The sequence below is a fragment of the Cetorhinus maximus genome, chromosome 7 (assembly GCF_964194155.1).
Source record: "Cetorhinus maximus chromosome 7, sCetMax3.hap1.1, whole genome shotgun sequence".
Taxonomy (NCBI): Eukaryota; Metazoa; Chordata; class Chondrichthyes; order Lamniformes; family Cetorhinidae; genus Cetorhinus; species Cetorhinus maximus.
The window spans coordinates 25,235,376-25,249,154 of NC_135885.1; the positions used below are offsets into that span (position 1 = coordinate 25,235,376).

The following is a 13,779-nucleotide window of genomic DNA, read 5'->3' on the forward strand; positions in this document are numbered from 1 at the left end:
CTGCTGCACTCAGCAAGGGTGAGTACTGAGTTGGTATGGATCTGTGTGGAGAAGTGTTAAGGGCTGGCCCTCCCCCCATGGTGCTCAGGGGTGTAAGAGCCTGAATGCCGACGATCACTGACATCAGTGCCAGCCAAGGCTGTGAGGTCTGGCTGCTTGGTCTGATTGCTTTATGGGTTGAGGGCCACGACTCAGATGTGCCCTGCAAGGTGTTCCTCAGGTGGAGTTGGCCAGGCTGCAAAGGCGCTGCAGGTAGAGAGTGGACTAATCAATGCTCCTCTGTCCTTTCAGGAGAAGAGAAGCCATAACACCATCGAGAGGTTAAGAGCAGGCGGAAGCCCCCCAAACTTGATGATTCTGATGAGGTACAAGATGGATGCCCTGGAGATGGAGTGTCAACGCCCAGCTTGGTCCACTGGTCATAGAGAGGCAGGGGTCTCTGACGAAGGTAAGAGTGCAATGCAGAGATGTGAGAATGTCAGAGTGAGTAAACATTGTTGTGTTGTCTCATCTGTAATGGAAACCTCAAACCTTCAGTCCCCATTGTTCATTGAAAGAAGATGGCGTCATGATGCAGATCTCCATTGTCTCACCAGCCCGCCTAGAATGCACAGTGATGGTGTGATGACTAGTACTAATGACACATTGTTTTCGCCCCGAGAATCGCAATCCAGCAAACGATTGCAGGACCCAGTGGAGCCACCCTTGGCACCAGAGGACCAGTGCCCGTCGGATGCACCTACGTCACACCCCCTCTCTGCACCAGGCACCAGCGCAGATACCAGCACCTCGGTGGTCATTAGATTGTTGGTTACAATGTCAGCGCACAGTGGGGAGGGCACAGCACAGTCACATGAGGAACTGGTGGAGGCACATAGCGCCCAGGGCACCAGCTGTCAGAGGACTGCTGGAGACCAGGACGATGCTGAGTCCAAGGCAGATGATGATGAGCCTCTGGAGTCGTCTAATAGGTGGCCGTTGCTGGATGTCCAGCGGGATCCAAAGGAGGATCTGGCTGAGATTCCTGAGGGTATATGTGCCACGGTCTCTGTTATGGAGGAGTCCATGTGGAGCGTGAGCACTGCGTTGACCCAGAGCACACTGCTTCCTCCATTGACAGAGTGGCGACTCTCATGGAGAGGCAGCTCCAGGAACAGAGTCAGGGGTGTCTGGGGTTGCGCTCGAACCTGTAAGCCCTCACAGAGGCAATGGCCTCAGGTCACTGCCAGTGTGCGAGATGGGTGAGGCACCTAGTATCTCTGCTAGGTGCCCTTCCATCAATGGCAAGCAGGGAGGACCAGACTGACCGCATGTTGGAAGATGAGCTTCGTGCCGTCTCTGCGGGCTCCTCTCGGGGTGCTCTGGGTGGCGACAGCAGCTCCTCCGCCTCTCTGCCAGTGACCGTGTCTCTGATGAAGCCGCAGTGACTGAGGAATGCCCAGCCATGGTGCTGGATGCACTCTCACAGGTAGTGGCTGTGCAGGGTCTGCTGGCCAGAGGACGACCACCAAGGTCATCAGGGCTGACACAATTCCTGAGTCAGCAGGTTACCTCTAATGCCATTGGCAGCAAGCAGGGGCGGGGGGGTGGGGGGGGGGGCACCAAGACATAGCACTTGCAAATGTTCGTTTAAATCACCGTGAGTGCTAGAGGGACTTTTCATGGGTGATCTTCTGTTCTGTCATTATTTGTTAAGTTGTTTACTGGTGTGACTGTTAACACCTTATAATGTTATATTCATTGTCTGTAAGTGCCAAGAGCATATAAATATTGCTTTTGTGTTAATGGCCTGAGTACGCTTCACTTGTTTTCTAGGTGCAGGATATGCCAGTATTTCATACTAGACATGAGGGGCTCTAAACTTTATTGCACAGGTACCGAGTGGACTTTGAATTCAAATATCTAGTTAAGGGGCGACGCCCTTGGCATGAGGTGGAAACAGTGTCTTGGCAACCTAGCTGAAGATGCGCTGAGTCATAAGCCTTCCTGGTGTCCCTGAAGGCTCCAGAGGTCAGCCCCCACGTCCTCACCATGTTCTTCCCCAGGCTCCACTGGCCTCATCCTCTGCGGCCTGTGGAGCTGCCTTGAAATCCTCATCCTCCAGTGGGTTCCCCCTTGCCAGAGCCAGATTGTGGAGGGTGCAGCATGCAACGACTATAAAAGAGATACACGCTCTGGAGAACATTGCAGTGCTCCCCCTGAATCTCATTTTCAGAAGACCTATGGTCCTCTCTATCACCACCTTTATGGAGGCATGACTCCTGTTATAACGCTGTTCTGCCTCTGTTCTTGGGTGCTGGAGAGGCGTCATAAGCCACCTTGTCAATGGACAGTCCTTGTCACCCAGCAGCTATCCACCCAGTTGAGCTGGAGCCATGAACAGCCTTGGCACCTGGGAGTGTTGGAGGGTGTATGCATCATGGGAGCTGCCAGGGTACCTTGCATAACCTGCATCTTGTGGTCACAAAAAATCTTGCAAGTTCATGGAGTGGAAGCCCTTCTTGTTCACAAGACACCCGGCTCAGCGGCTGGCACCTTGATGGCCATGTGTGCAGTTGATGGCACACTAGACGTGGGGGAACCCAGCAATCGCTGCAAACCCTCTGGCTCACTCAGCCTGGCTGGCCTCGTTCGCCTGGAAATGAATAAATGTCATGACCCGCCTGAACAGAGCTTTTGTCACCAGCTTCAAGCGACTGTGGACAGCTGATTGGAAGGCTCCACACAGATCCCCTACTGAGCCCTGGAAAGAGTCAGAGGCATAGAAATTGAGTGCCACTGAGACCTTCAGAGCCACTGGCATGGGGTGTCCACCCACACAGTTGGAAGTGATCTCTGGCCCAATCATCTGACATATGGAGGTCATAGTCTCCCTGTAGAGGCAGAGCCTCCTTCAGCGCTGTACTTCTGATATATTGAGGTAGCTGCATCGTTACCTGTACATTCTGACAGCAGAATAGTGGCCACTTCTGCGGCCCCTTCTGCCTTGGACTCCCTGCCGGCCCTGCGCCCCCAAGCCTGCACCTCTCCTCCCACAGGTCGTTCCCTTGGATGCTGCCTGCGGACACCTAGCCTTCTCTCCCTTCAGCCTCTCTCTTCCTCAGAGGAGGAGGTGCCTCCAGTGAAGTACACAATCCCCAGTGCCAGAGAAACAGAAGGCTGTCAGGTGACCAGAAGGGTCCACACGGTATAAATCTTCCAGGGGCCTTGGAGACACCAACGAGTCCTAAAATGAAGGCTAGCAATGCAAAGACTGAAGCTAAAAACAGAGATAAAGGTGTCAAGGTTCAATAAGCAACCAGCAGCAAACTATCTCCGAACTCTTCACTACTCACAATGGCAATGCTCCAGACCCATTTTATCCCGCCCTTGGATCACAATTTGATAAAAATGTGCTGCCGGCCTGCCCGTTTTGCCTGTGCAATGAGCGCAAAATCTTGCAGGCAACGCAAAATCTCGATCAATATTCTTTTTAATGGTCTTAATTGGCCTTTTAATTGTCGACCGGCATGGCTCCGACTCCTGCACGCACGCCAACCTCAATATTGCTCGCGTGCGTGATGACATCAGGACGCATGCCCAAAGTTATTTTGCGCAATTTTACGTGAGTTCAGGTCAGGCGCGCACCCGACCTTGGAACGTAAAATTCAGGCCAGAGTACGATCGAACATTGAGGAAATAGCTGTAGATGTAGACTTTGAGCCTGAGGATTTTGAGAGTGACACTCGGGATGTAGAGAATGATTAGTAGAAACCATACAGAAAAATGGTCAATCTAATTAAACTAGAGTCAAGCCAAGTAAAGCAAATGAAAGTAAATTCATTGTGAAAAGAAATATTTTTTGTCAAATATTATTTCTGAGTATAATTAGTGTGAATTTAGGGGTGTGTGTGAAAAAAGGTAATTAAGTGAACTGCTGAATCAAAGCTGTTGGATATAAGAAATGCTTCAAATAAACTACTTCATAGAAACATGTTCGTGGTCTGAATTTCAGCTTTAAGACTCATTTCATTCAGTCCATATTCCCGCAGGGTGAATATCTCAGCTTATTACTTCATAAAAACATATTGGTTATCTTATTTTTTAAATCTTATTTTAACTTTCTTTCCCTTATTTCCCAAATGTAGGATGGGTAGCCCAGCTTATCAATTAATAATGACCAAAATTAATTTTTCAGTGAATGAGTATTTCAGTATTCTGAATACTCAATGACGAAAAAGGTGGTGATCAATAAATACGACAGACATAAGTGAAACCACGGGTAAGAACAACAAATTATAAGATTTGAATGATTCAGTATACAAGGGCCAGCCAAGAACAGGACCGTAATCTGCAGACTGGTGAGAAAGCATCGGTCAAAGATTTCACTAAATAAATAAGGAGGGCGTGTAACCATCAAGGGCCACTTTAAAATGGAATCGTCACAAAGAAATATGAATAATATTTTCCTCTCTTTGTGTAGTCAGGAAATGACTAAGTGATAACTAGTTTCTACTAAAATAAGTGGGAAAAGAATTGGATATGAATCCGGCAAATATTTGTAAGATAGGATGATCCTAAGTAAATTTGCTTTTGTAGATTAAGCAATGAGTGCTGATGACATCATTGGGTCAGTGGCTACAGGGTTTTCTAAAGTCAACTAAATACTTATTCCAGGATTTAAAGTCAATTTTCAGACTCGGGGGAAGCATTTAGACGAAACACAGCATGCTGTTATAAATAACTGAACAATAGCAGCTGGTGGAATTGGCTTTAAATTAAGAAGACACTAAGTTTACTGAGGCGTTTTTTTACAATACACACAATCACACAAAATCCTTCATCGTATTACTTAGAAAGGCCTGATAACGAATCACAATGAATGGTAATGGTGTCTATCAATGGTGCATGTTTTCACTGCTCCACCTGAGTGTGTGTGCATTCAGCAATCTATACAGGTGCCAGCCATCTGATACAATCTTCCATTCTCTTCAAGTAACCCACAGGCCTGTGCTTCTGCGCCAAGGTCACCAGAGACAGGAGGCCATCCATCTAGTCTTCAAGCATCTTGCTTGTGACTGGGTGGTTGGTGATGTGTCCAATGATTAATCACACTAAAAATATTGCTGCTGTTGACTTTACGGCCAACACCCTGTTTGAAGACGCTCTCTCAGAAAATAGGCACATAGACATTAAAAACAAACCAAGCAATCCATGAAAAAATAATTGACGAGTCGCTCATCTCTTGACTGTATTTTAAAATGTTGCAAACTTAAGCAGGGTGGTGGAGGGGGCTGGTGAGTTCACCATCGTTCTGCGTTGAATTTAGATTGAGCTAAGGTTTCAATGTTGCCAAACAGATGCTTTCTTGTCTGTTTGCATCAACTCTGCAGATTCCTGCTGAGTGTGCGACAGGATGAAATTATTCAGCTCACAAGTAGGATGTGTGCGGGTGGAGTGGGTGGGGGGGGGGGGGTGGGAGGGCAAGGTCATAATAGTTGATCATCAGCCAGTTCTACAGTTCTAATATGCCCAGCCAGCGAGGATCTGAGCTTGCAAATTGACAGGGCAGTTAAAGGTGAGAATACAGCTTTCTTTTCTGTGATTAAACTTCTTAACAGCAACGCTTGTAGTGGATTCAAAACAACCTCTTACTTTCCTACTAATGATCATTCGGTATCCAAAACCTAGAGGCCATTTATATCTTGGATTTAAAGAGAGCAGGATTTGAAATTTTGGAAATTCCCAAGCTCAAAAGTGGGCAGCATAAAATAATGAACCAAAAAAAAAAATCAATTTATTATGAATACTGCTTTTGAGGAAAGGAAGAGCTCTTTGAGAAGGCATCTAGGCCTGGCGATTATTTAGGCAGACCAACACCTAGGGCTTTTCACGCCGTATCGTCCCAAACTAATTATGCATTCCTGGGATACACTGCTCGATGGTGAGCGGGCTCCAATTCGCCTGCCACTCCGTCACCTCGCTGCTTCATCACACCAGGCACCACATTTAAAGTACAGCTGCGCTCAGTGCTTCCAGCCCAGGACTGCAGCAGAGAAGACATTGCCCGAAAGGCAAGAAGACTGCAGCCCTCTAGTGCCTTTTGGATGCCGTGGAGGCCCGCTGTGATGTCCTTTACCCCCGCTCTGGCTGCTGGAGGGGCAGCAACATTACCACTCCGGCTTGGTAGGTGATGGCAGTGGTGATCAGTGCCAATGCTGCACAGAAGAGGTTGGCCATCCGGTGCAGATAGAGGATGAATGATCTCATCCATGCAGCCAGGGAATGGCAACAACCTCATCACTCTAAACTCACACACTCAAGCTGATCACACATTCACTGGCATCTCATTCACTGCCAACTCAAGGTACATCACCACCCATTCTCACACCCTCATATCTCCATCAGCCCTCATCTCCTCTGGAGACTGCCTCCTCAGCCCTCACCATCTTGAGGCCACCTGAACAGATCAACATATGCCCCACATACACCTTGGGATACCCTCCCTCCCCATTGCAGCTCTAATCCTGCAGCCTCTTCCCTTGCCTGAGGCCACTTCTCCTCCTTCCCCAAGCAAGCCCTAGCCCTGCAGCCATTGAAAAGCCACCCATGAGCCCCCCTAAAAGTGATGTGGTGCTGTTTGTGAAGCCTGGCACTGATGACTGCGAGTGCTGACCAAAGCAAGGTAGACAAACAAACCTTAAAGTCTTGAGTGAAGTGCAGCCCGCCAAGTGCACGCCTTACATATGCTGTTGTGAAATGCATCAGTGTGTTTTCTTGCTGACATGGGCAGGCAATTCCAGCGGGCACAAATGAGCCCGGTGGGCTGGCCTTATAATGATACGCTGATGCATTACAATGAGGTTCCCAAGGTCCCATGGTGGGGAACGCGGCCCACCATTGGTAGGCGGAGTGGACGATTGCAAGGGGGCGGGGGGTGAATGTTTTTTGTGGATGTGGTGCCAATCAAGCGGCTCCTCTGTCCTGAACAGTGTCAAGCTTCTTGAGTATGTGGGAGCTGCTCTCATCCAGGCAAGTGGGGAGTATTCCAACACACTCCAGACTTGTGTCTTGTAGATGGTGGACAGGCTTTGGGGAGTCAGGAGGTGAGTTACTCGTTGTACGATTCCTAGCCTCTGACCTGCTCTTGTAGCCACAGTATTTATACGACTAGTCCAGTTCAGTTTCTGGTCAATGGTAACCCCCGGGATGTTGATCGTGGGGGATTCAGTGATGGTAATGCCATTGAACATCAAGGGGCGACGATTGGATTCTCTCTTGTTGGAGATGGTCATTGCCTGACACTTGTGTGGCGTGAATGTTACTTGCCATTTGTCAGCCCAAGCCTGGATATTGTCCAGCATTTGGGCATGGACTGCTTCCAAATCAGTGGAGCACAGCAAATACCACAAACCCAAATGGTTCAGAATCTGTAAAGTAGAGTTCCAACCTTCCAGGATTGGCCTGGAGTCTCCAGGAAGTGACAATCAATCTCCAGGACACTGCTGTGTGCAAATCATCGGGATATTAAAAAAGATTGTATTTTTTTTGCCATTTCCTTTGAACATTTCTCTTTACCAGATATAAAGATATTGAAAATGGGAACAAAATGCTGTTTGGCTGACAGGTAATGTGTCCTTTTCCTTTCCAATTGGCGTAGGAAGGCAGTGCATCAGGAGGATGGAGGCATTGGCCAACTAATGGCAAGAGCGTGGGGCAAGTCATGTGACAAAACCTCCAGGAATACATTTAATCACAGTTGGCAACCCTAAAAGGAAGCCACCCAGATGTTGCTACCCCTGGGTAATGCAGATCTAGGAAAGTCTCCCCTAACTGCTCAGCTCAGTGAGGCAGTCCGGCCACTGAACATTAAACAGAGGACGGATCTTCCATAACAGGGGGGGTGGAACACGAGGTCGAGCATAACTTGAGAAGAGCGGTTTCATTTCTATTTCCATTTCCATTTGATGTTTTATAGAACAATTGAGAAGCAGCTTGTTAAACAGCGGCATCACCAAGGCAACACAAGGCATGGTGCTTGCACATATCATCATTGAGGGATTGCACTGATCACTTCCACTAAAAGAGATTTTGATCAGCATTCTGGGAGGTACAACAGTACCTTTCAGATTAGTTGGTACCCGTGAACTAAAACTGTGTTTTACAAAAATAAACTGTGCTCAAGGCAATGGATATTAGTCGTGGGAAATCGAAAAACATTCCAATTTGAGGCCGCCATTGGGAGCATCAAACATTGCCAGGTCTGGTATAAGATACTCTACAGAAAGATGGTAAGATTTTCACTGTGTTATTTACTGTGAAACTGTAAACATGTATAGAGAATACAGTTATGAGTTTTGGAATAAGTTGTTGAAAGACCGGAATTCTCCCCTCGAGGATCCCTTAACCCAAGATCATTCCTTAATTCATCAGTGTCACATATTTTCAGATGAGCCAAGCTTCAGGTCTCTCGGGGTCATTTTGTTATGGGTTTGTGTTCACTAATACACTTTGAATCAGTCAGCAGGCAGATGAGACTTTCATCCCATCAGACTGGTCTGGATTTGAACCCAGGCCCCAGAGGCAAAAGGACAATGTGTTAAGTCATTCAATCCACAATAGGACTAGAGCACGTGCAACCACAAAGACGATCTCAGACTGATTTGGAACAAAAATAATAAGCATCAGTAGAGCCATTCCAATGAGGTTCTACAACTCTAGCACATTATTACTCTGAAACACAGCTCTCAATGACTCGTAGGCTTACCGAAAGAAGAGAAGAGAGAATTTGTTTTAAGCAGAAGTTTGTTAAGACAAGAAGTCTAAATCCCGTGGAGGGGAATCAGTCTTGGAATGTCTTATCAGAAATAATGGTGGAAGCAAAATCCATAATAGTCATTTGACAGGAAGTGGATAAACATTAGCAAAAAAAATTTAAAGGATAGGAAAGAAGGGCATGGGATTGGGATTAAGTGGAAAGCTCATGCTGAGAACTAGTATTTATGCGTTGGGATGAATATTCTTTTGCTGTGCTATAAAATTCTATAGCCTCGATTTTAATCCGATACACCTGACAGGAATTGGGTGGGTTCGGGTCAGACACCCATTGTAAACACTGCATAATTTTACCTGTCGCTGATTTCAACGGCAAGTAAAATCAAATGGGGGCACAAAACGGGCATCCAACTCAATTTTCTCCAGATAAATCCACAATAGGACTAGAGCACATGCAAAATCAGATCTTTTGACCCCAGATTTGAACGTATGTACGTGAAAGAAAACTTACTTTTCTGCCATATTCTTGTTGGTGATTTCTGCCATGTTGTTGTTGGTGATCCCTTCCTTCCTCTCATACTCCTTTAACATCTCATCCAAGGCCGCAGCATTTTCTGTCGTGAAGAAAAGAATGTAACCCTGGCTGCATATGAAGTGCATTAATAAATTATCCAATGCTATTGACTATGGAAGAAGGCCTCTAATGTGTTGCTTCTCAATGATAAAGGCAGATGGTTAAGCCCACAACAGGAAGAGATCTGTTGCACTATTTTATACTGCACTTAAAAACCATCCACAGAAATGAATGGAAACGCAAATACAATTGTTTGAAGTTGACGTTTCACAAATGAATCTGGAACCAGGTTGGGCTTTAAGTTCTTGCACACAATGAACAAAACCCGTCTACACTCAGTACTATTGGGAGTTAAATTTTATAATTAAAGATAGATTTTCCTCTGGTTGCTATTTGTAGCAATATCATTAAAGGGGTCTGAAAATTTCCTCAGTCCTGTATTTCTAAAACATTCTTTCAGGTACAGTTTGTGGTACTGAACAAGTATAATCTTCACAAACACAGAGCAATCAAGGGAAATTCTTACCAGACAGGTTACACATCTTTATTTACTGGATAAACAGGCAAAGGTTTCATCGTCTCCCTCCCATGCTCTTTACTTTGTGAAAATCAACACACAGGTGACTGTCAGATTCCCAGAGCTGGATTTTACCATGGTCTTCGGGACCCTGACATTGGGACCAAATTGTGGTCTCGATCCTGAACTTGCTGGGAGCTAGGCCGAAGGAGCTGTTCTTTCAGAGGCGGCTTCCTAATTGGTGCTTGCCATCCAATCATAGGGCTGGCCACCCTGGAGCCTCAGCCGCCTTACGGGAGTGATAGGCACTGCCCAGGCAGGTAGGAGAACTCGAGGAAGCCTCAAAATGGAGGTGCCCTCGGAAGCGAAATCAAATTAATTATGCAGCATGAGGAAGGCAGAAGGCCCCGCAGCAAGGAAGGGAAAGCCCGATGGAAGAAACCGCAGGGCTGTGGGGTCAGCCATTCTTCCTTGGGCCCCTGTTAATGGGGCTTGGAGCGTCTGGCTCCAATGGTCCTCCCGCCTGCTGTGGGGAGGCTACTTCCATTGAGGCTGTCTCCACAGGGAGCAGGAAAACTGTGTCACATAAGCATCTGGTCTGTGAGCTGCTGGCTTGTGTGGCTGTCAGAGAACGGATATCTTTATCCAATTTCCCTGAGCACTGGGCTCCAGGACAGGACATGAAGGAGTAAACAACAACAACAACAACAAATCTTTATATAGCGTCTTTAACGTAATGAAATGTCCCAAAGAGCTTCACAGAAGCATTATGAAACAAAACATAACACCAAGCCACCCAAGGGGACATTAGGTCAGGTGACCAAAACCTTAGTCAAAGAAGTAGGTTTTAAGAAAGCGAGGTAGAGAGGCAGAGAGGGAATTCCAGACTTTGGGACCTAGGCAACTAAAGGTTGGGCCACCAATGGTGGAGCAATTATGACTGAAAACGCACAATTCTGTCCAGAATTAGAGAAGTGCAAATATTGTTGTAATATGGGTTCTTTAGATCTGTGATGAGATCTTGAGACTTGTATATTTAAATGTGAACCGTTTATTGTTAACCTTTAACCATTTACAGATCCCAAGTTACTGTCATACAGGGTGCTGTTATCTCCATGCAGGTTGGTTCCAGAGTGTTCTCTCTAGCCTGGTCTCTCAATCTATTACCATGTGACTCTATACATCATCCAGTGGGCAGTGCTTTTCACCAATCCCACATTAACACTTGCTCTGCTGAGCACCTTTACATTACAATAGCATGCAGGCGCCACAACATCATACAACATTCCCCTTTCTTCTCCAAAGAAAACGTTCCTTCCCAACAAAGTGTAACTATTTATTTGCTATCCCTGCTCCACCATCTCAAGTCTCTGACTTTATAAATTCAGACGGTCTTGAGGCTTGACAGTTCTTCCACATCCCAGTCTGTCACTTTTGGAGGAATGGTGGTAGTGCTCTGTGTTTCTGGTACTTGGCTATCTCCATTTGATTCGCCTTTTGCACTCTTTTGAGCTGAGTTTCTCTTTATTAACAACTCATCTACTTTTTTCTGATACGATGGATTTTTCAGCTGTCTTCCAAAGGGAATGTGCTTTCCGTTCATGCTTACAGTGGACTCAAATTTTCTTTTTCCGTGACATCCATCATATTCGTGCTGGACGTGGATGTTTTGCATAATTTCTACCTGTTTCACAATTTCAGCAAATCCTTTGGCAAGCTTATGAATCTTTTCATTCAGCTCAGCTTTTCATTCTCCTAGTGCCTCGTGCTTCAGTGTTGGATTTACATTTTCCGATCTAATTTCTGTCTTTATTTTTTGTCTGCAACAGAACTTTGTCGTTGTCCTTCATTTTGGATTCATTGTTGGCCAGGTCAGTCTCCGGCAAAGTCTTAATTTGCCTCAGTCCTGTAATTGTATAATTCAGGGTGTCATTATCCGTTCACAGTTTGGAAAGTTCTATGGCTTTTCCTTTCAACGTCTCCTCTTTTCCATTCAACTGTTTCTTCAGCTAATCAGTCTGTTTCCTGTAGCTTTCGGCTTCCTCTTGGAATATTGAATATTGCTGAGTCTTCTCTGCCAACTGGTTCTTCGGTTTTTACAGGGTGGTGCTCAATTCATTTTGCTTCTCTTTATAATTTTCCAGAAGAGCAAACTATGTCTTAAGGGATTCTTGAAACATGTGAAGGTCTTTCAACAGGTTTTCCTTTTCTTTGCAAAGCTTGAGCTTTCCTGTAATTCATTAAAGTCTCTTCGAGCTTCTTCTGCTGTCCTTCCATTCTGCTATCTTCATTTCTTCATGTTGCTGAATGGTTATGCATTCCTTTTGCATTTGATCTTGAAGGACAATCAGTTGTTCTTTCAACTGTTTATTTCTTGTTGACCTCTTGCCAATTCACTCTGGGCTTCAGTGCATAGTTTCATTGCTACTAATAGTTCCAACGCAGCTTTTTCTGAAGTAATATTCAATATTCCTTTTAGCTCCTCATGTTTTTCCAGGGCTCCATATTGATTCTTCAAGGAGTCTTTCAGGGTTGCAACTCCTTTGCATGACTTTTTTGCCTGCGGTTTTGTCTGGCCGTACATCTGGTTGAGTTTTCCCAACTCTTGCTTTGATTTGCCAACTGTAGAACTGAGGGTCGTTATTTCCTCCTGATACCTTTGTGTCATCTCAGAGATTTGTTTGTTCAGATCTCGAACTGTTTGGTTCTTTGAAGACTTCAGTTTATCATGCGTTTTCAGAGGTATATACTCAGCTTGAATCTTACGTTTCAAAGCTTCAGTTCAGCTCTGAAATGAACATTTTCCTGTAGAACAGCTTTATTTACTTTTTGAATAGTTTGCTTCTTCTGAGTTATCTCAGATAGCTTTTCTTCATTCATACCCATCTGCTCATTCTGCACTGTCTCCCTCGCCCTGGGGTCCTTTGACTCCCTCGCTTTGGGGTCCTTTGACTCCCTCTCTCTGGGGTTTCTGTTGCCCAGCTCTAGAGTCATTTGTTTCCCCCTTCTGGGGTCTTTTGCTGTCCCTGCGCTAGAGTCTTTTGTTGCCCTCCCTCTGGGGTCTCTTATTGCCCTCAGCACTTTAATAGGAGTTTAAAAAAGCAACTGAAAATGTTGTCGAGTATGGATCTATATGTTGGCTGTGGAGATGAATAAAAAATGATCAACTTGTATTTCTTCTAATTCCTTATTTAATCTTGTATTTCTTCTGTAAATTAAAAATTGTCTTCTCCAAGATTCCCATTCTTGGGTCTGGTTTAGCCTTTTCCATAGCAAAAATGCGTTTGGTTCTTCTAACTTGCTGTCCATGGCTGTTTGTGTTTTCTTGTAGTTACAGTTTTAAATTTCATTACCCCTTTAAGAGCTGTCAATGCAGTAACCGTCTTTTCCCCCTCTCTGGTTGTTTCTGCAGCTGTCAGTTTCTCTGTGTATGTTTCCCGCACTTTCCCCAATTTTGGTGGACTCCCTGGCAATCATGGCCCTTCTTTTTTTTTTAACCCTGTTTTAAACTTCTAAGGTAGGAGCATTTCTTTTCTGGGTGATTTTTTCCTTTTTTTTATTCTGGAATGGCTTTTTTGAATGTGCCAAGCTGTGGGAGTTTTGGCAGGCTCGTGGTCCAATTGGGGTCCATTTCTTTTAAAACTTAAAGTGACAAGACTTTGTTCTTAAAATCTACAGGTTTCTTTTTTATTAAACCTGGCAGATTCTGCTTAAACCTTTGACTCTGCCAGCTGATTTTTTTTTTACAGGTTGTTTTTAAGCCTTTGTTTTTTTACTTGCAGCTGCTGCCCTGTAGATACTGCGCTCTTTAGACTGCAACCTATTCTAAAATGTATTTTTGTTCACCATCTCATGAACTGTGTCACTTGGGTTCTTGCAATTTTCTGAAATGGACTTGCACTCAATCTGGGGGACTTCTCACTTCCAAGTCTTT

General features: G+C 45.3%; 1 protein-coding gene across 1 annotated transcript in view; it reads right to left on the reverse strand.

The window, feature by feature from the left end:
* Nucleotides 1-13,779, reverse strand: part of relt (RELT TNF receptor) — a 93,761-nt gene that overhangs the window by 21,118 nt on the left and 58,864 nt on the right. Inside the window, exon 9 of the mRNA XM_078545236.1 lies at nt 9,266-9,368. Within this exon, the coding sequence (XP_078401362.1) occupies nt 9,266-9,368 (103 nt within the window). The remainder of the gene's footprint in view (nt 1-9,265; nt 9,369-13,779) is intronic.